We start from the raw sequence: 20541 nt of genomic DNA on the forward strand, positions 1-20541 counted from the left end.
TTACAAATGTTATTCTTAAAGATTTCCAGAGACAAAAAAGGTAAAGAATGTTTGGTTTGAAATAAATGACCAAATAGGAGTTCTGTCTCCAGCAGTATGACAAATTAATGTGAATAAACCCCTCAATGGGAACAAATGAAATGCTGGATGTGATTTTATATACACTTTCCTTAGATGATAAATAAAGAATCTGCAGAGTCCCAAAAAGAAGGGAAAACCAGCTATTGCATGAAAATGTCTGCAGAATCATGTAGAGCTTGAGAATCTTTGAAAGCTGCAAAGGGCTCAGGACAGGAGATAAAGTTTAGGTCAGATTACCCTGCATCAGACTGAGCTCCCAAAAGGCTCTACCTTGGTGTATGGGCCAATGAGAAATAAATCCATCACACAAAAGGGGGCAGTGAGGATGCTTTCCTTCAAATTTCAGTTTGGTGGGAGTGGACTGAGAACAGTAAGTACAAGGTGTCTCTATTTGGTCTGTAAATCCACAAGCACAGAATTTAAGGTGGTCCCAGTTTGGTAGACTCCATTGCACCCCAAGCCACTAGCAAAAGAAAATGCAAGTGCTGTCTGGAGGACTTCAACTTAACTCAGCTTTCAAGTGTGTCTTAAAAACAACATTCCGAAAAGAATGAGCAGCTCATGGTTAGAAATTACATAAAATCAAGGAGACAGTCACTATGAGTGAGAAACCGTAGATGGTAGGCAGAAAGAGATTCACAAAGACCCCAGATACTGGAAATGACAAAAATATAAAAGTGTTTTATACATTTAAAGAAAGAAAAGAGAAACTTGAAAATCTAAACAGGGAACAAGAGATATAACCAAGCATATTTGAATAAGAAAGGAAAAATATAATTAAAATTTACATACTTGAATAAAACATTCCAGAACTACTAGAATGAGGGAGAGACACCATTCAAAGAAAAAAAATGGAGAATTTTCCAAATTGTTCGAAAGACACCAATCCTCAGATTAAGCCCAACAAACTTCAAACATATTAATATTTATAGGCATAGATGTGGATATAGACAACAAAGAAGAAAAGTAGGTATCAAAACAATTTAAGATGACAGTATCACCTACAGAGGAATGGCTATTAGATGAATAATGAAATTCTTAACATCGGCAATGGAAACCAGAGGCGGTAAAAGAAATTCAAAGTATTGATTAAATAACCAAGAATTTTATGCCAAGTAAAACAAGGGAAAGTGCCAAATTTGAGAGTTTACCACCAAATGGCCCTCACTAAATAGATTCTGAAGGATATGATTCAAACTGAAGGAAAATGATCTCAGATGCATGGGCTGAGTTTTAAGGAGAAACAGTAGAGCTAAGATAATTATGTAACAATCTAAACAAACCACTGATTATGAAACAAAGATAATTTGCAGGGAAAATAAAGCAGACTAGATTTAAAATGTCAAGTGTCAGTCACATGTAAGTTGGAAGGGGGAATGCAAGGCCCATGTATTGTCCAGGAGAACACTATGGCTATTGAGTCCCTTTAACTTATTAATATGTATGAAATAAGGCAAACACCAATAGAATAGATCAGTGTATACCTTTAGTGGAAGTAGAGAAAAAAAGAGTCCAAATGAAGGAAGAGAGGGGAAAGGAGCAAGTAAAATGGAGCAGATCAAATGTTCAAAATGTGATGTTAAAAATAAAACCAAATCACTAATCACAATAAGCATAAGTGGACTAAATTCTCCAGTTAACATTTTGTTATATTTTAGAAACAAAACAAAATTCAGCTATGTGCTTATTACAACAGAAACACCTAAAGCACAGAAAGATTAAAAGTCAAACAGTGGAAAAGATAGACCAGGAAAATATTAACCCAAAGCAGGCAAGTATAGTCATATTAATATCAAAGGAGAATTCAGGCAAAAAGTATTACTCAAAATAAGGAAATTTCTTACATAATGATAATTCCACTTACTGGGAAAAGGTACTGATTCTAAATTTATGTGTGTATGTATATGAATAGTGTATAGCCTCATGATATACAAGGCCAGACTCACAAAATTAAAAGGAAAAAATTTTAAATCCATCATCATAGTAAAAGATTTTAACACATGTAGATCAAACAGACAAAAACAATCAGTAAGAAAGTAGAAAATGTGAACGTAAAACTATGGAGCTTGAATTAATGGGCTTTTACTGCATCTGACATTTGGAAAAGACACACTTCATTCAAGCACACATGGAACAGATGCTGGGATTGACACACCCCAAACATAAGGCACGACCAATACACTTCAAAGGATTGAGATCCGCCTGACCACATTTCTTACTGCAATGCAATTAAGTTGGAAAACAAAGCATGTAAGATCATTAGAAAAGTCCGCTCACTTGGAAATTTAGTAACACATCAATGTATGGGTCAAAGGAGAAATCGTAATTGAAATTAAAAGATTTCACCATGTAGTTTTTTACATCAGACACATGGGATACAATACTTGGAAGGAAACGTAGAGCATTAAGTGCTTGCCTTAAAAAAAAAAGAGAAGGCTCAAAATAGAGCTAAGATCTAATTGAATCAAAGACCCACAGAAGAAGAAAGAAAGAAATTAAAAGGACAGAAACAAATGAAACAGAGAAACACACAAGAGATCAACAAAACAAAACACGAAAACTATGTATTTGAAAAGGCATGATTCATTTTTTTAAAAACACACAAATGGAATGAAAAAAAGAACATAAATGCAGATGCTACAGAGAAATGCAAGAGGGAATAAGAACTGCTCTCAACACACTTCAGATCTTTAATATAGTGGATGACTTCCTAGAAAGACAGAACTTAGCAAAACCAACTCAAAGAGAAACACAAAATCAGAATCATCCTTTACCTGTAAGAGAAATACAACCAACAGTCAAAATTTTTTCCATAAAGAAACCAAGTCGAAATGGCTCAATCTGAATGCTACTAAACATTCAGGAAACAACAATTTCATTCTCACCATTCTTACACAGACGACAATAGAAAACAAAACACTCTCAATTCATTTTATGAGGCCAATATAACCTTGATGCCCAAACTTCAAGAACACAACCAGACAGAGAACTACAGGCCAATTCAATCTCACTTTATGAACATGGATGCAAAAATTCTGAACAAATATTACCAAACCAGATCCAGCAATGAAAAATAAAAGATGATACATCATGATCAAGTTGGGTTTATTCCAGCAATTTGACTACTATTAGAATTGTTATTAATAAAATTCACCTTAGTAACAGATTTAAAAGGAAAACTTAATAAAGAAAAAAATAGAATTAAACATCCATATAACATATGACATTTAAAAAGTGTTAGCATATTTTTAGAAGGAAATTTTTTTAATTTGAAAAAGGACATCTAGAAAAAAAATCTAGCAAGTATAGTTAAGGAGGAACATAGAAAGCAGTCCCTTTAAGATAAGGAATGAAGCAAAGATGTCCTCCATCACCCACTTCACTCCTCTTTTAAGATCGCATTGGGATTTGAGCCAGCTCAGTATAGTCAAGAAAAATAAACAAAAGTGTTAAGGGTGGGAATGTAAAATGGTACGCTGCTGTAGAAAACAGCATGGAGGGTTCCTCAAATTTTTTTTTTTTTTTTTTTTGAGATGGAGTCTTGTTCTGTTGCCCAGGCTGGAGTGCAGTGGCGCAATGTTGGCTCACTACAACCTCTGCCTCCTGAGTTCAAGCGATTCTCCTGCTTCAGCCTCCCTGGTAGCTGGGATTAGAGGCGCCCACCACCATGCCCAGCTAATTTTTGTATTTCAGTCCACTTCAGCCTCCCAAAGTGCTGGGATTAGAGGCATGAGCCACTGTGCCTGGCCTGGTTCCTCAAAAAATTAAACAGAATGAATATATGATCCAGCAATTCCAAAGAGAATTGAAAGCAGGGACACAAAAAGATACTTGCACACCCGCGTTCATAGCAGCATTATTCACAAGAGCCAAGAGATAGAAGCAGCCCGAGTATCCATCGATGGGTGAATGGATAAGCAAAAGTGGCCTATCCATACAATGGAATATTATTCTGCCTTAAAAAGGAATGAAATTCTGACACATGCTGCAACATGGATGAACCTTGAGGTCATTAAGCTAAGTGAAATAAGCCAGACACAAAAAGACAAATATTGTATTACACTACTTATATGAAGTCCCTAGAGTGGACATTCGTAGAGACTGAAAGTAGAATGGGGGTTGCCAGGGGTTGGGGGTAGAAATGGGGAGTTAGTGTTTAAAGGATACAGTATCAGTTTGGGAAGATGAAAAAGTTCCAGAGATGGACGGATGGTAGTGATGGTTGCACAACAATGTGAATATATTTAGCCACTGAATTGTACACCCGAAAATGCTTAAAAGGGTAACTTTCATGTATATTTTACTACAATTTTAATTTGTATGAATCCCCAAGAAGAAAAGAATGACCTTTGTTTATGATTGTCCGTAACACCGCTGCTCTGAATCCAGTGCTTCCTACTGGGCCTAGGGTTATTGATTACATAGGGTTTGTGAATGGGGGTGAGTTTCAGAGGCTATCTGCAAAATTGCATGTAATTTTTCTGGGGAAAAGAGCAAAAAGCTTTCATCAGACTGTCAAAGGAGTCTGTGACATACAAAAGTCTAAGACCCATTCTGAGTTGCCCCCCTCATGCTGTTAATCTCCTCCCCCACCTCACCCCCTGCAGTTCTGCATAGTCTGGGACCAGACCCCTTCCTATCAGCAAAGGCTCAGATTCTTCACTCACCTCCTCCGTCTTCTTATCCTCCCTCTCCTCACCCAAATACCACCTTTTCTTTCATTCACTCAGGTTGTTTACAATGCAAAGAATATTCTTAAATATGTCTTAAATTCATGGAACAAGGTTTTATTTTTTAGATAACTGTGGCTCTGAAATCAACCAAATTTCAGGTTTTTTTCTGTTGCCCTTCATTTCCTGGATGGTAACATTAAACAGGTCCAGCTGTAGCTCAGAACCAGAAGGGTTTTCTGTCAAATGATTGGAATCCTCCACGTTCTGTAACCACAGGTTATTTTCAACTAGCTTTTCTTGCTGATCGTATGCCTTGCATTTCATGTAGACTGTGTTCTAACAAACTGAAGACCTCTCACTCAGTCCCGTGGTCTGCCTGGGTGGTGGTGAGGAAGCTCACGGTGATAACAGAGAGGTGCCTCTCAGATGCAACTTCAAAACATCAAGGGAATGAGAAATGTCACCAGCTTAATTTGCACCCAAATGAATTCTAAGACTTTTCTTTTTAACAAAATGCTTTATTTCTATTTTTAAATGAGAGGCATTCCCATGAAATATCAAAAGGCATTTACATGTGTTGTTTTAACTCTTCTTTTTTGATCACACGAAGTAGGTAGAAAAGATCTGCTGAAATAGAGCAAATCAGAAACCAAGTAGTGTAAGGCATTAGGAGATACATGAAGAGAACCGCTACTTGCTTCTTGTACAGCGTGTGGCAAGTCATGGTTAGTAGTCATCGTAGTTGACGCTGGCTCCATGCCTAAAGCCGTAGGGGCTCCGGGGACCAATTGCAGAGTCTTCTTCATAGTGACGTTGGTAGTAATCGCCATAGTATTCATGTCCATTTCGATCTCTGTTAAGCCAATAGGTGATGTCATCTTCAAATTTCTGGAGGAAAAGAGAGAGAATGATAGAGAATGGATTTAAGGGCACGCAGTCCCCTAAGACCTAATCTTACCTATGGCTTTTCTCCATGGTGGTTTTTCTTCAACGATTAACAACGCTTAGTAACTCCCTGTTACTGTATTCTTGTGCTCAGAGGCCAAAACAGTCAGCAGTATTCACTCTGATAAAAGCTATCTTTTCCCAAAGGAGTGCAGGCCCATACCTTTGCAAACTTTTGTAAAATATTTGCTAAGTGTACTCCAGACTTAAATGTTTTTCTCTCTCTTGGTAAATCAAATGGACAGGTGCCCAAATACCATAACAACTTGGCCTGACCCTCAGACCACATCTCACTGTGGCAAACACTGTCTTATCTTCCTACCCCATTCCTGTGCCTGGCCCTTTATACTGCATGTAGTAGATGCTTAATAAATGTTGCCTGAGTTAGATCAACCACTGCATTGGCCTATTACAGTGCCAGGGCAGAGAACTGGGGGTACATTTGATGGTGACTCTTCTTATACCTGTGTTGTTGGTTAGAGTGTACACAGATGCGTTTATTTATTCTGCAAATGCTTTGAGATGGGCACTGTGTGTCATGCCCTGTGCTGGGCACTGGAGGGCTGCCAAAAACAGAGTCTGTGCCTTCAAGAAGCCTACTGTTCCTGAGTGACAGATATGAGAAGAGACAGTTGCAGATAATAAAAGGGATAGAGAAGCTAAAGCTGAGTAAGTAGTGTAGAATGATGCTCAGGTTTTGGTTTGGGCAACTGATCTTGGCTATTAATACATTTTTTTTAAAGGAGAGACTAATTTTTCTTTGGTGGTGGTGAAGGTGCAAGATTAATTTAGACTAGGACTCGTGTGCTGATGCTCAGGACATGGCAAGAGATTTAGTGTGAGAGCAAAAAGGCAGGGAGATGACAGATGGGCTGGGTGAACGGGTCATGCCATTGGGGTGCAGGGCCAGTTTTTCTCCAAGCGTGGCCCATGCACCCCAACATCCAAATCACAAATGCAGGTTCTCAGGCACCAGCCACTCCATGCCTCCTGCATGGAACTTTCTGATGTTTGGGACTCAGCAACCTGTTGTTATTTTAACAAGACTGCCAATGAACATTAATTAATATTGAGAACTTTGTGAGGCTGGAATCCCCAGCCTAGCCCGTGTCTGTGGTCTCTGGGGCTCAGTGGTCATCCACTCTTGGTGGGTAGTGGGCCAGCTAGTGCTGGGCTAAAGAGCGTGATTCCAGTTTCTCACTGCCATTCTCTATACCTGGGGTCTGAATCATCTGAGCCCACCTCTGCCTCTGCCTTGGGAAGGAGGACACCGACTTCTTTGGCTCCATCTCTAGTTTTGCTTCTCCCATAATACAACACTTTTGGCCATGGTGAAACAATCTTGCCTCTTGGGTTTTCTCATTTAATTTAATTAATTTATTTATTTTTTAAGAGGGAGTTTCACTCTTTCACCCAGGCTGGAGTGAAGTGTCGTGATCTCGGCTCACTGCAACCTCCGCCCCCGACCAGGTTCAAGCGATTCTCCTGCCTCAGCCTCCCGAGTAGCTGGGATTATAGCCATCCGCCACCACGCCTGCCTAACTTTTTTGTATCTTTAGTAGAGATGGGGTTTTGTCACGTTGGCTAGGCTGGTCTCCAACTCCTGATCTCAGGTGATCCACCCATCTCGGCCTCCCAAAGTGCTAGGATTACAGGCGTGAGCCACTGTGCCCAGCCTCTCATTTTACAAGTTTGCTTGCAGTTTTAGCTTAAATATGTATTTTCAAAAAATTGTTTAAAATGTTTGATGAATACAGAAATAATATAGACTAAGATTTTAAAATCTGTATGTGACAGAAGAGCATAGAAAGAGATCATATTCCTTTGCCAGAGACCACTAGTGACACTTGGATGTAGTCACTGTACTCTTTTTAATGCATATTAAGTTACTGTAATCTTGTTTGATCCTCATCTTTATTCTGGTTTTTACACCTGACATTATTTGAGCAGTTTCTGCATGTTAAACTCTTTTTTTTTTTCTTTTTTGAGACAGAGTCTCATTCTGTTGCCCAGGCTGGAGTGCAGTGGTGTGATCTCAGCTCACAGCAACCTCCGCCTCCCAGGTTCGAGGGATTCTCCTGTCTCAGCCCCCTGAGTAGCTGAGACTACAGGCGTGAGCCACACACCTGGCTAATTTTTTGTATTTTTAGTAGAGACGGGGTTTTGCCCTGTTGGCCAGGCTGGTCTTGAACTCCTGACCTCAGGTGATCCACCTGCCTTGGCCTCCCAAAGTGCTGGGATTACAGGCATGAGCCACCATGCCCGTCCCTGCATGTTAAACTCCTAATGCCCATTTTAATGATGGTCATCAAAGAAATGCAAATTACTGAAAGAGGATATAGCATTTTCATCTATCAAGTAAGCAAACATATATTTTTAATTTTCAATGAGAACACCAGATGCTGCTGAAGATGCCAGAAAACTGTTGCTCTTACATGTGACTCACAGGAATGTGCAGTTTGACAATACTCAGAGATACTTAAATGTGATTCCACCTTTGCCCCAGGAACCTCACTGGGAAGAATGTGGTCTAAGTAAAAGGCAAACTGTACAGAGATGCAAATAATAGCACCTGCCTTTTGGGTTGTTGTGAATGTGAAGTAAGTTCGTACCTCTAAGTACTTAGAATCATGCTTGGCTCAGAGTTTGGCTATACATGTTTACCTATTTGCACAGAAAAAGAAAAAAAAAAGCAAAAAGACACTTAGGGAACAAGTAATATGTCCAATGGTTGGAAATGTGAAGGAAATTTTGGTATAGCCACATGATTTCATTTTATGTAGCCATTAAAAATGATATGTCTAAGGGGTTTAGTTTTTTCTTCACCTACTGCAGTATTGTGTATACACCGTCTAAATGAATCATGTGCCCATTTTGAAAAACACATCCAACTGCCCATTTGGAGGTCCTGCCCATGAAAAGCCCATCTGCTCCCTGGTGGGGCAGCACAGGCCACAGGTCCTCCTCCCTTTACGTCTCACACAGGGAGCTCAGCCTCCTCAGTCACCATGGATGGATGCCCATGCGGCCGCATCTATGACTTCCATGGGCTGCCGTCTCACCTCCACATGCACCCCAGCTGGGAGCCTACGATTATAAACTCTTTGTCTTTCATTCAATGAATACGTCCACCAATGCCATCCAGGCGCATGAACTGTAAACCATCTTTTCCTATAAGTGCATTAACAAATTTTCCCCAAAACCTCTACAAAGACCCATCCTCTCTTTACAGGTCCCTTTTCATCTCTTTTCATTATCATCATAGATCCTGGCATCCCTGTTGTTTCTGACAGTCTTCAAGTTAAAAGTTAATAGGTTTTGGGGGATTGTGAGTTATTTTAAGGATACCCTGGCAAAACTGTTCAGCCAAGTTAAAAGGGTTCCCGAGAAAGTCAGATTCTCGATGAATCTAGGTCCCCGCTGTTTTGGTTCATGACTGCCGTGGGTTCTGCCTCCTGAATGTACCCTGGTGGAAACTTCCAGCCATCGCCCTTACACCACAGGTAACATGATCCAGTGCCTGATAGCACTTGGCATATGATGGGGCTCTTACTCTAGGAATGAACAGCAAAGCTGAATTTTCTGCTTCCTATTTCCCCGAGCCAGGCCTCCTCCCTGCCACCCTGCCCTGTGGAAGCCAGGCCTGCAGCCGGAGGCAACACCTACCGCTTCGTCAAAGCCCATGTAGAGAAACTGCTGGTACCACTGCTGCACCTCGGGCCGAGTCCGGTCCCACAGCTGCCGCTTCTGGCGCTTCAGGCTGCCAAGGAATTCTTTGGCTTTATTCTCATCAACGGCCACTTTAGTCTTAGTTGGAACAGGTGCTGAAATCATCAATTCCCCATCCCCAAAGCACAAAGAATGATTTCCTTCCTCACTTGCGGTGAATCCCTGTTATACATCCCATCCCCCACCACCATGTGTAGGAGGGTTTTGACTCTCAACTTCATTCTTACTTGCGTGTGACAATGTGACACAGCCTTGTAGATTCTGTCACCATGCTTCCTGTTAGTAAGTGTTATTTGGTACAACCCTATAAAGGGGCATGGACTAAACTTCAACCTCTAGGTCCTCAGGGTAGAAATGAAATTCAGCTCATCTCCTGCAGCCCACTCGCTCCCAGGACCCAGGCCTTTCCCAGGGGCAAGTGGCCCACCCCTCAGGCTCCGCATTCAGGAAACAGACTGGATATCTAGTGCCACACAGGTGTACGGGCATGTCCATTGCATATGCCAACACAAGAGGGTTGTGCTTGGCTCAGGAGATTATGTAAGAAAAAGGAACTGGAATGATGAGCCCCGGGTGAGCAGGGACCAGACCCTGCCCAACAGTACAGCTGATTCTCACACCAGGCTGCTGGGACACAGAATCCCCTTAAGCCAGTGCCTCTCTGCGCCTCACAGTCTGACCATTGATGCAGGATACTGACCCGCACCCTCACACTGCTGCTGCTAACGTCTTTCCATCACAGTCTCAATTGTTGAAATGGAACCACTTCCGCAGGATGTGCTCGAGGAAGCCACTGTGCCATTAGGCGTTTTTCTCCTGCTGTCACGTTTTCAGCCTCTGTCCCCGTATCTATAAAAGTGGGTGGACAGTCCCTCTCGATGACGTTAGGAAAAATGCACAGGATCATGGAAATGCAGGCCTGGTGCATTCGTTGGTCGTATGGATAAATACCAGCAGGGTTTTTTGTTTGTTTGTTTACAATCCCTTCAGGGATTGTAACACTGTTTTGTACACAGTAGGTGCTCAATATGTGTTTCTTGATTTGAACTGAGTCAAGGCTGCGGGATGCACCCCTAGGAGTTGTGACTGCCTCAGCAGCTTGCTCACCTATGACAAACTGGCTCTGTGAGGGCATTGTTGATCCCTGGGCGGCATCCGTGAGGTGAGGCTCTGGCCACCACACAGCACAGGGAGGGGACCCTCTGAGCCGCCTCAGAGATTGGGGGTGGACCAGGGCTTCTTGGGTGGCTGGAAACCCAGGAAAAGATGCTGGGACCGCCCCAAGCCTGTTCTCCAGCCACCCGTGGGAGGGCCCCTGAGCAGCAACTGGGGAGTGTGGGAAGAATGACTGAGGACCCCACTTCAGGGAGGAAGTTCAGCCTGCTAGAATCCCCCAAAAACTAGGAGGGAAAGAATAACTGACTAAATGGTCACATCAGAAGTGTGGTCACACTTTTTCATTTCTAAGGGATTCTTAATTTTACAGATAGAGATGAAAGTTGGGAGAGGGAAAATGACATTCACGAGACCCCACAACTGATCCACCTGATCTGATTACAGCAGGTCCAGAACCTGTGCGTTGTGACCCCCAGACTGTCCAATTTCTATATTTTGTTGCTGTCACATTTATCTTAGATGCATTATTCAAAACAGAGGCTAATAACAAGAAAGGCTTTCCTGTTTGAAACCCTTCCCCAAGAGCTCTTTGGATACACGGACTACCGCAACACTGCTGTTCCACGCCTGCCCCACCAACTGAGGATTATGTGTTCCAAAGATAGTCTCTAAAGTGCTCCATGGTCCTAAAATAAATAGCATGCAATTAGCACTGTACTACTGTTTCTTTTATTTTTGAGTCCACACTGACAGGTTTCAGAAAAATAACCTTCAGACATTTACTGGCAATAATATTTATCTAATAAAATACCACACCACATACCCACAGAATAAGCCCTTCATATCTGCTAACCTTTTAAGGAGTAAACACTTTTGATTTTCCAAATACAAGACTCCAGTGAGCACAATCCATATTGCCATTTCATTTCCATCCAGTTAAGAATGCACCCCTTATCCATTGGGGGTATATTTACCTTCTCGTTTTTGAAGCATCAGCTTGAGTTTATTTCCACTTATGCCACCTAAAGGAATGAAAATTGAAAGCCATATCAGAGTTATACTGCTCCCTTCAATTTATCAAAGGCAAAAATCAGAGTGGGAGAAAAGAACTGCGGGCCCCTGCCTTGATTTGGCAACTTGGTAACATCACAGTATTTAACGCTTGCTGTATTCCCTGTCCTGCAGGACAAACAATTCAGGCTGCCCATGGCTAATACTGGTGATAATGACCACAGCCGACCAAGGGTATTACTATTTGAGCTAGTCGGAGTGATGCTGTTCTTTTAGCCCTGTGTCTTACTGTGAGGCGCAGCCATCTGTCAAGCGCATCTTCCTGCAAATTTTCACTTCATGGTGTAATACGTTGAATAGTGAATAGTGTCCTCCCGAAACCCCTATCCACCAGAAACCCCTGAATGTGAGCTTATTTGGAAATGGGGTCTTTTCAGATATAATCCATTAAGGATCTCAAGATTTTTATTTTTTTTAAATTTTCTTTTCTTTCTTTCTTTCTTTTTTCTTTTCTTTTCTTTTTTTTTTTTTACAGCCTTACCCATCACTGAGAGGGTCTCAAGATGTTATCATACGGGATTTAGATGGACAGAAATCCAGTGACTGGTGTTTTTATAAGAAGAAGAGAGGATCCACAGAGGTCACCCATGTGAAGACAGAGGCAGGCAGAAATGGGAGTGAGGCTCCCACACACTGGGGAACTTGCCTTTGCTCTCTAAAAGTGCAGCCCAGTTTTGTAGCTTGCCCAGATCACCCTAAAATCAAGTATGATTTGTACCACTTGCTGTTATTTGTATTCACTTTTAAAAGTGTTTCTGATCAGCTCAATCATTTTTAATAGAAAATACCTTGTCTGGCCTGATAGAACACACGCCTCCACCCAGCGAACTGGCTTGCAGACCTATAGAAGCCTCTGACCCTTAACTGTTGCATGACATCGTAAGTAGTGAGTAGAGCATCTTCGGGTGTAAGGAACTGGAGTCAGGCCCCAGGATGGAGGTAATGGTGACCACTTTCTCAGCAGGGTTCTTAGCCTCTCCTTCCATGGACAGGCTCCAGGGGTCTAGAAAGGCATGTAAAATTGCGTTTGCATCTGCCAAGGCACAGTTTTCTGGGAATAGGAACCATAGCTTTTGCCAGACTCTTAAAAGTGTCTGTGACCCAAATAAAATTAAGAATGCCTGCTTTGTTTGTGAATTATACATCAATAAAGCTGGGGGAAAAAATAAATGTTTTCAAAGAGAACCTCTGCATAAAGAATTTACTATGGAGATGGGGCGAAAAATATATCCATAAACAAGAGTCACAAGCTGGCTGCCCTACCAGAGGTTGCATTTTATTAGCATACCCAGTGTTTACAAATTTTGAATTTGAATGCCTCTCAGCCCAAGTCACTTAGCACACCCATGGTCCGTAAGCAGGCACCTAACCTACTAGCCTCCTGTAGCATTTGATTAAAGTGCTACCTAGCTGCCTTCAGAGTCATTGGGCCATCCAGGGAGCCTGCTGGCCTGCCCTCTGGGATGGGACGGGGAACCTGCTAGAACTTATTAAGTCTATTTCCTGCTAAGTGCCTCCCTTCTAATTCACGGGTAGGGTGGCCACACTTTCTGGCTGTCCAGGAACAGCCCTGGTATATACCTCTTGTCCTTGTAAATTAATGATAGTGCCTCCTTTTGCTCTCAAAAGTGTTTCAGCTTGGATGATAAATTACATGGCCTCCCAATTTTTTGAGGTTTAATGGCATGGAAATGGCTTCATAAGATCTCTAGGGACCACACTGAAGGGCCAGGGAGGAGAGGTGGTGGTTTCCCTCACATCTTCCCTATGAGAGCTGGGAGTCTGCTGGGTGGCGAGCTAAGATATCGGCGTAGTGCATAGCAGCCTGTGGGAGAGCTGCAGTGGTTTTTGTTGTCTGTGCTCAAGTCGGTCTATAGTGATGTAGTTGTTTAAAAAGCAATTGCAATCTTAGGCTGTTTAATAAAGGATACTTATAAAAAGAAAGTAACTGTCCTGTCGCTGTTCCATCACAGCTCTGAACAGATCTCCCCTCTACTATTTAGTTCAGTTCACATCATCTCACTTGAAGAAGGTCATAGAAAAACCGGAGTTGTGGTCAAAGGAGAGTGTCCAGAGAGGACTAGTGCCCAAACATGTGTTATATGAGAAGAAATTAAAGGAATTTAGGTGTTTAACCTAGAGAAATAAAACTTGAGGAGCTGGGTGTGGTGGCTCATACCTGTAAGCCCAGCACTTTGGGAGGCCAAGGCAGGCGCATCGCCTGAGATCAGGAGTTTGAGACCAGCCTGGTCAACTTGGTGAAACCCCGTCTCTACTAAAAATACAAAAAATTAGCCTAGTGTGGTGGTGCATGCCTGTAGTCCCAGCTACTCAGGAGGCTGAGGCAGGAGAATCACTTGAACCTGGGAGACAGAAGTTGCAGTGAACCAAGGTAGCGTCACTGCACTCCATTCTGGGTGACAGAGTGAGACTCCATCTCAGAAAAAAAAAAAGAAAGAAAGAAAGAGAGAGAGAAAGAAAGAAGGAAGGAAGGGAGGAAGGGAGGAAGGAAATTGTGGGAGGAGAGCCAACACTTTGGGGGGCCACTGGGCCATAGGTTAGGGCATGAAGTAAGGTTTCTAACGCCCAGACAGACAGCCACCCAAGATGGGACAAATGGCCTTGGGGGGTTTGAGATTAAGAGTTGCTGGAGGCGTCTGAGCATAAATAAACAAAGATGAGCACTTGACCAGGCTACTGTAGAGGGGATTTTCTAATTAGATGGGGGTGGGACTACTGTTAAACGCTCTACTTCCCTTCCAAACTTAAATTCAATGAAGAAATCTATGAAAATATTTGCCAAGGGAGACAGATATGTTCCTTGGCACTAATAATAGCATTCATTAATGTCTTAACATCTGTCAGTCTCTAACAGCTCACAGGGTAGTGCATACAGAATTAAGTATGGCCCCTCCATCTGTTTGCCTTCTGTGAAAGTGCTTAACAATTAATGAATGAAATGTGGTCTGATGTTGAAATAGACACTGGGTGTAGGCATTTGCGATGAGGCTGCAATTTCTTGCAGCAAATGTATGTCACTATTACTCCAGAAATGAGAGCCTCGCCAAACCTTAGCTATAGATGGAAAAGCACAAATAAGTCCCAAATTATGAATTATGAATGTTGCTGCTGTGCCAGGTACTATACACTAAACTCCATATCAGTACATATAACTGGACACTACACTAAATTTGTTTGAGGAAAAGGATAAGGAACAATAGAATAGCTGTGATTTTTTTCTGTATTAAGGATTTTTCACCCAATATCATCAGTTGTTCATTCGAGGCTGCAATAATAAGCACTCCTTAATTTATCCAATCCAGTTGCCTAGCATTAGCTCTCCCAGCAAATTCAGAGCTGCAAAATGCTCCTTTGAAGGTGCTTAATATTAATAAATTGATCAAGAAGGGGTCACGGTCATTTTCTTTATTAAATGTTTGTGAGTGAGGAAGGGCGTGGTGGTTCAAGCCTATAATCCTAGCACTTTGGGAAGCCGAGGCAGAAGCATCACTTGAGCCCAGGAGTTCGAGACCAGTCTGGGCTACATAGTGAGACTCATCTCTACTAAAAATTAAAAGCAAAAAAAAAAAAAAAAATTGCCAGGCGTGGAGTCAACACACCTGTAGTCCCAGCTACTCGGGAGGCTGAGGTGGGAGGATTGCTTGAGTCCGGGAGATCAAGGCTGCAGTGAGCTATGATCACACCACTGCACTCCTGCCTGGGCAACAAAGTGAGACCCTGTCTCAAAAAAAAAAAAAGTTTGGAGGTGGCATAAAGAGTCACCTTTGGGATTACATAAAGATTTTCACTGTAGGCTGGGCATGGTGGTTCATGTTTGTAATCCCAGCACTTTGGGAGGCCAAGATTGGTGGATCACCTGAGGTCGGCAGTTTGAGACCAGCCTGACCAACATGGAGAAACCCCATCTCTACTAAAAATACAAAACAAAAACAAAAACAAAAACCTTAGCTGGGCGTGGTGACACATGCCTGTAATTCCAGCTACTCGGGAGGCTGAGGTAGGAGAATCGCTTGAACCTGGGAGGCGGAGGTTGCGGTGAGCCAAGGTCACGCCATTACACTACAGCCTGGGCAACAAGAGCAAAACTCCATCTCAAAAAAAAAAAAAAATCTTTTCACTGTATAAGAACTTTCACATCCCAGCTCGGTGGTGATATTTTAACTGACTTCTATCACTGAGTTATTGGTATACACTAAATAAAATACAAGTCCTGAAAATAAATGGCTTGTAGCCAGTGCTCACTTGACTTATTCAGATGTGCTTTTTTCTTCTTCTTCTTTTATTTATTTCTTTTTTTATTTTGCGACGGAGTTTCACTCTTGTTACCCAGGCTGGAGTGCAATGGCACGATCTCACCGCAATCTCCTCCTCCCAGATTCAAGCAATTCTCCTGCCTCAGCCTCCCGAGTAGCTGGGATTACAGGAATGTGCCATCACGTCTGGCATTTTTAGTAGAGACGGGGTTTCTCCATGTTGGTCAGGCTGGTCTTGAACCCCCGACCTCAGGTGATCTGCCCCCCTCGGCCTCCCAAAGTGCTGGGATTACAGGTATGAGCCACCAAGGCCGGCCCAGATGTGCTTCTTAAAATGGCAAGAACAAAGAGTGGGAGGCAGGTAAACCACACAATGGGAAATGACTGATTAGCTTCGCCTGTGATTCTAAGGTGGAACAATAATCCTCCCCACCTGAACAGACCCCACCACCTCTCCTGCTGTTTTAGCAACCCCGGGGCTCCATCCCAGGGCTCCTACTGAATGTCCCCTGCCTCTTCTCACCTCCAGTTCAGTTTCCATACCTGTTTTGAATGAGCAAAATACAGAAACCGAGCAATCGAGTGAGCCTCCCTTTTACATTAGGCAGTGCCCAGCTGCTTTGCAGTGGGACAGCGCCAGTCTCAGGCTCTTGGGCAAGTCACTTCATACACCAGTAACTCTGAGGTCACAATCCCTGCCTCCCCTAGTTGTAAGCTTCAAAGGCAGTCATGTGTCCTTGAGGCCACTTGTGAACCATAAATGTTCCTCCTACCCAGTGAAGGTGGTAACTCAGGACAAACCACGGCTTCAGATTATGGTTCCTAAAGTGGGGCCTGTGGAGCCCAGCGTTCAGATATCGGAGCACCCATCATTCTGGGTGTGCGTGTGAATGCACGCTTTACAGAGAGCGAGCGGAGAATTTGAGTTTTCAACCGATTCGCTGGGAGCTCCACGAAGCAGGAAAGATTAAGCATTACTCCTTTAAGAGCCTTTCCCCTCTCTGGGGTGTGAGGCCTGTGCCCGGCTTTGCAAATTGCAACTTGACCCAGCTGGGAAGCGCAAGTCAACTTGGTTGCCAAGCGACTGCCTGGAAGGGAATGGCGGTGATGGTGCCATTTGCCTCCTCTGGGTTACCAGCTGCGTAAAGCCCCCACAACCCCTTTGCCCCTTACGTTAAGCCCCGAAACACTACTTGCCCACCCTTCCGGACGCCTGGCCCTCCTTGCCCAAGGTTGCCCGGGAGATCTGAGACCCTCCCCTTGACCCCGGTACTCTCTCCACCCTCACAAGCTCACCACTTCGCACTTGTGCGAGTGCAAAACCCCAGACCCGGTCCTCTACCACCCCCTTGGCCCTGCCTAGGCTAAGGATGGGTCCCTACGCCGCCACCCCATCACCGATCGCTCTCCCCGGGCACCCTGGAAGCGCCACACGGGGCCAACCCCTGGTGCCGCTATCAATCAGCCTGGCATCGCCCCGCTCACCTGGGCCCCAGCACAGGAGCAGGAGCAGCGCCAGCCCGGTCAGGGCCAGGACAGCAGGCCGCGCGGGGGAGGCGGCCATGGCGGCGGGGCGCGAGCAGGAGGGCGAGGGGCGCACTTCGAGCCGCTGCGAGGGAGAACTGGGCGCGGGAGAGGGATGCGAGCGGGCAGGCGCGGCCGCGGGTTATCCCTGCGTCGCTGCCGGGGCGGGACCCAGCGGGTGGGCGCCGCGCCAGAGGGCTGACGGCCAAGCGGCTGCGCCCAGCGCACGGGCGAGTACCGCCGAGGTCCTCGCTCCCGCCCCGGCCCCAAGGGGAGCGCAGCCCCTGGGCTCCAAGGCCAAGGATGCTTGGCCACGGAGAACCGCCGGCGGCGGGGGCCGCGTGGCCAGCGCTGCCCGCAGCGAAAGCGGTTAGGACAAGCTGGGTTCCGGAGACCCAGGGAAGGGCAGAAGGCATCGGGAGAAGGGACGAGGCCCCCTGGCCACTCAGAGGGAGGACTTGCCGGATCCCAGCGCTGGGGTGTCTCCTTGGCTCCCCCACTTCCTCCGCCCGCCCCAGCCGCGCCACTGTTCCCCTTACTCCTCACCCCTTTCTTCCCTATCTCCCTCCCTCCCTGCTTGGAGGCCTTGCTTCTGCCTGGTTTGTAAAGTGGGCTTTGGAATTTCCTTAGTTCAGAGCTGCTCTTAAGGATGCCTTAGGCGGGGCTGTTTTTGAGATATTTTGAAAGACTCCACAGTCTGGGTTCAGAGCTGCAGTCCAGGAAATCTTCTCACCCAAACTTCTCCAATAGAAAAGCCTTTGAGAAACCAGGAACCTGGTGCCCTGCAGCTGTGAGCAAAACCACTGCTTCCCTTTGCCCGCTCTGTAATCCGGGCACACTTCAGCGAGCGATGTTAAGGTGAGACCCAAGGGAAACGCAGAACTGCATCCCAGTAACTGGCCTGTTCTAATGTAGAGGACACGTGAAAGGCGGCGTAGTGAACAAAAACTAGAACAACTTTATCCCAACGGACTCTGAGCGGGTCACCTAATTATTCTCTCCAGGCCTGGGCTACAAAAGGATGGTGATGTGAGATTACCTTTCCTGTCTTCCCATCTCAGATCTGCCCTGAACTGAGCTGATTACCTCTTTCCTTCACCAAGGTTCTCACTTATTTTCCCCTCCCTGAGACAGAGTTTCACTCTTGTTGCCCAGGCTGGAGTGCAGTGATGGGATCTCAGTCACTGCAACCTCTGCCTCCGGGGTTCAAGCGATTCTCCTGCCTCAGCCTCCTGAGTAGCTGGGATTACAAGGCATGTGCCACGAGGCCCGGCTAATTTTGTATTTTTAGTAGAGAAGGGATTTTACCATGTTGGCCAGGCTGGTCTTGAACTCCTGAACTCAAATGATTCACCCGCATCGGCCTCCCAAAGTGTTAGGATTACAGGTGTGAGCCACCACACCGGCCGGTATTTTTATACCCTCCAGTGGTAAGCACTTACTGTCTCTCCATATAATTAGCTCTCCATGCAATGCAGTTGAATTTCTCCAGCAGGAAGGAGAAAGAAGACTTCTAACATTGAGCTAGTAAGGACAGATGGTGGCCGACCAAAGAAAAAAGTGCGAAGTGGGTCTGAGTTAAATAACGATACTGCCCAGGGTGTCAGAGAGAATCAGAAGGATAATGTTACACATCTAGCTATCTTGGGGAAGTGCTTCTAAACCCTTGAGGAAACTGTAGAATAGGGGATAGGATATCCCCTGTAGAATAGGGGATAAAAGTAACTAGGCATATATTTACTTTTGCCTGAGGACAAGAAATTTATCATTACAAAGAAAAATCAAAGCACATAAAAAGCCAATATTCTGTTTGGATTGGTTTAGAACATACATTAAACATAATGGCTGTAATCTTATTTATCCTGTGGAGATCATCCCCCTTACCCCAAATTGCTACCAATATCTACTTCTAATATGACATTCAAATTCTCTTCACTTAAGGGGGATCATGGTGGCTCACGCCTGTAATCCCAGCACTTTGGGAGGCTGAGGAGGGCAGATCACTTGAGGTCAGGAGTTTGAGACCAGCCTGGTCAACATGGTGAAACTCCCTGTCTACAAAAATACAAAAATTAGCCAGGCGTGGTGGCGCGTGCCTGTAGTCCCAGCTACTTGGGAGGCTGAGGCAGGAGAATCACTTGAATCCAGGAGGCCGAGGTTGCAGTGAGCTGAGATTGCGCCACTGCACTCCAGCCTGGGTGACAAAGCAAGACACTATCTCAAAAAAAAAAAATTATCTTCACTTAATCGGGATATGATCAGAGAGTTTTCTGTAGCAGGGAGCGTCTCACTCTGCCTTCAGAGGGGCCGCTAAACTCATGTGTTCAGCCTAGAGACACTATGTCAGTTCTTATGCTGATATCTAAGTTCCTTTTCATCTGTCTATTTGTTCAACGATATTTACTTATTGTCTTAGTCCATTTGGGCTGCTAAACAAAATCCCGGAAGCTGGGTAGCTTATAAGCAACAGAAATGGATTTTGCACAGTTATGGAGGCTGGAAATCCAAGACTAACGCCCCAGCAGATTTGGTGTCTGGTCAGGCCCTGCTTCCTGCTTCCTAGATGGCACCTTCTTGCTGTGTCCTCATACGGTAGAAGGGGTGAGGGAGCTCTCTGGGGCTCTTTTATGAGGTCACAAATCCCACTCATGAGGGATCCATCCTCAGTACCTGATCATCTCCCGAAGGCCCCACCTCCTAACACCTCACTTCAGGAATTAGGATTTAATGTATGAATTTAGGGGAGACACAAAAATTCAGTCTGTAGCACTTATAAAATGCTAGCTACATGTGAGACACTATTAAAGGTCCTTTTCTTACTAGTCACTTAAATTTGTCACCCCTTTAATGTACAAGACCCTCCTTTCTCCCGCTGCTAAGTCTGGTCTGATTTTTCATTCCAGTGTTTCTCAAACTTAGTCTGAAAATCCCAAGGAGCTTGTTAGTGCAGATTTCTGAGTCAAATCCCCTGGAATGACGTAGGTCTTGGGTGGGGCCCAGCTGTCTCCATTTTGTTTTTATTGGCTCCTAGAGAACGCTGATCCCAGTAGTCCTCAGACTGCACTTAGAGTAACTCAGCTCATTCAGCTCTCCACCAAAACGCACCTGCTTCCTAAAGTCTCCACCTG

The 20541-nt window shown here is 44.5% G+C and overlaps 2 protein-coding genes across 9 annotated transcripts in view; one reads left to right on the forward strand and one right to left on the reverse strand.

Annotated features, from left to right (window-relative positions):
* Nucleotides 1-13559, forward strand: part of UXS1 (UDP-glucuronate decarboxylase 1) — a 118948-nt gene extending 105389 nt beyond the window's left edge. For all 5 annotated transcript variants that reach the window (XM_016943721.4, XM_016943723.4, XM_063788845.1 and 2 more), the window contains one exon: nt 12091-13559. In XM_016943721.4, coding sequence (XP_016799210.1) covers nt 12091-12393 — 303 coding nt within the window. In that variant the 3' untranslated portion in view covers nt 12394-13559. The remainder of the gene's footprint in view (nt 1-12090) is intronic.
* C2AH2orf40 (chromosome 2A C2orf40 homolog) lies at nt 5252-17917 on the reverse strand. Of its 4 annotated transcripts, none has more exons than XR_010149037.1 (4): nt 17375-17917; nt 11519-11566; nt 9366-11230; nt 5252-5642 (listed from the first exon to the last, which is right to left on the reverse strand). XR_010149037.1 is itself a non-coding variant. In XM_009443029.4 (4 exons), exons 1-4 carry the CDS (start codon nt 17451-17453, stop codon nt 5481-5483), a joined length of 447 nt encoding a protein of 148 aa, XP_009441304.1. In that variant the 5' UTR covers nt 17454-17860; the 3' UTR covers nt 5252-5480. The 4 variants fall into 4 exon arrangements, 3 of the variants coding, with proteins under 3 accessions (XP_009441304.1, XP_016804713.1, XP_063644990.1); XM_009443029.4 differs by having other exon boundaries at nt 9366-9523; nt 17375-17860; XM_016949224.3 differs by lacking the exon at nt 17375-17917 and adding an exon at nt 12404-12488 and having other exon boundaries at nt 9366-9523.
* Between the last annotated feature and the right edge of the window lie 2624 nt (nt 17918-20541).

Source organism: Pan troglodytes, chromosome 12, assembly GCF_028858775.2.
Source record: "Pan troglodytes isolate AG18354 chromosome 12, NHGRI_mPanTro3-v2.0_pri, whole genome shotgun sequence".
NCBI lineage: Eukaryota > Metazoa > Chordata > Mammalia > Primates > Hominidae > Pan > Pan troglodytes.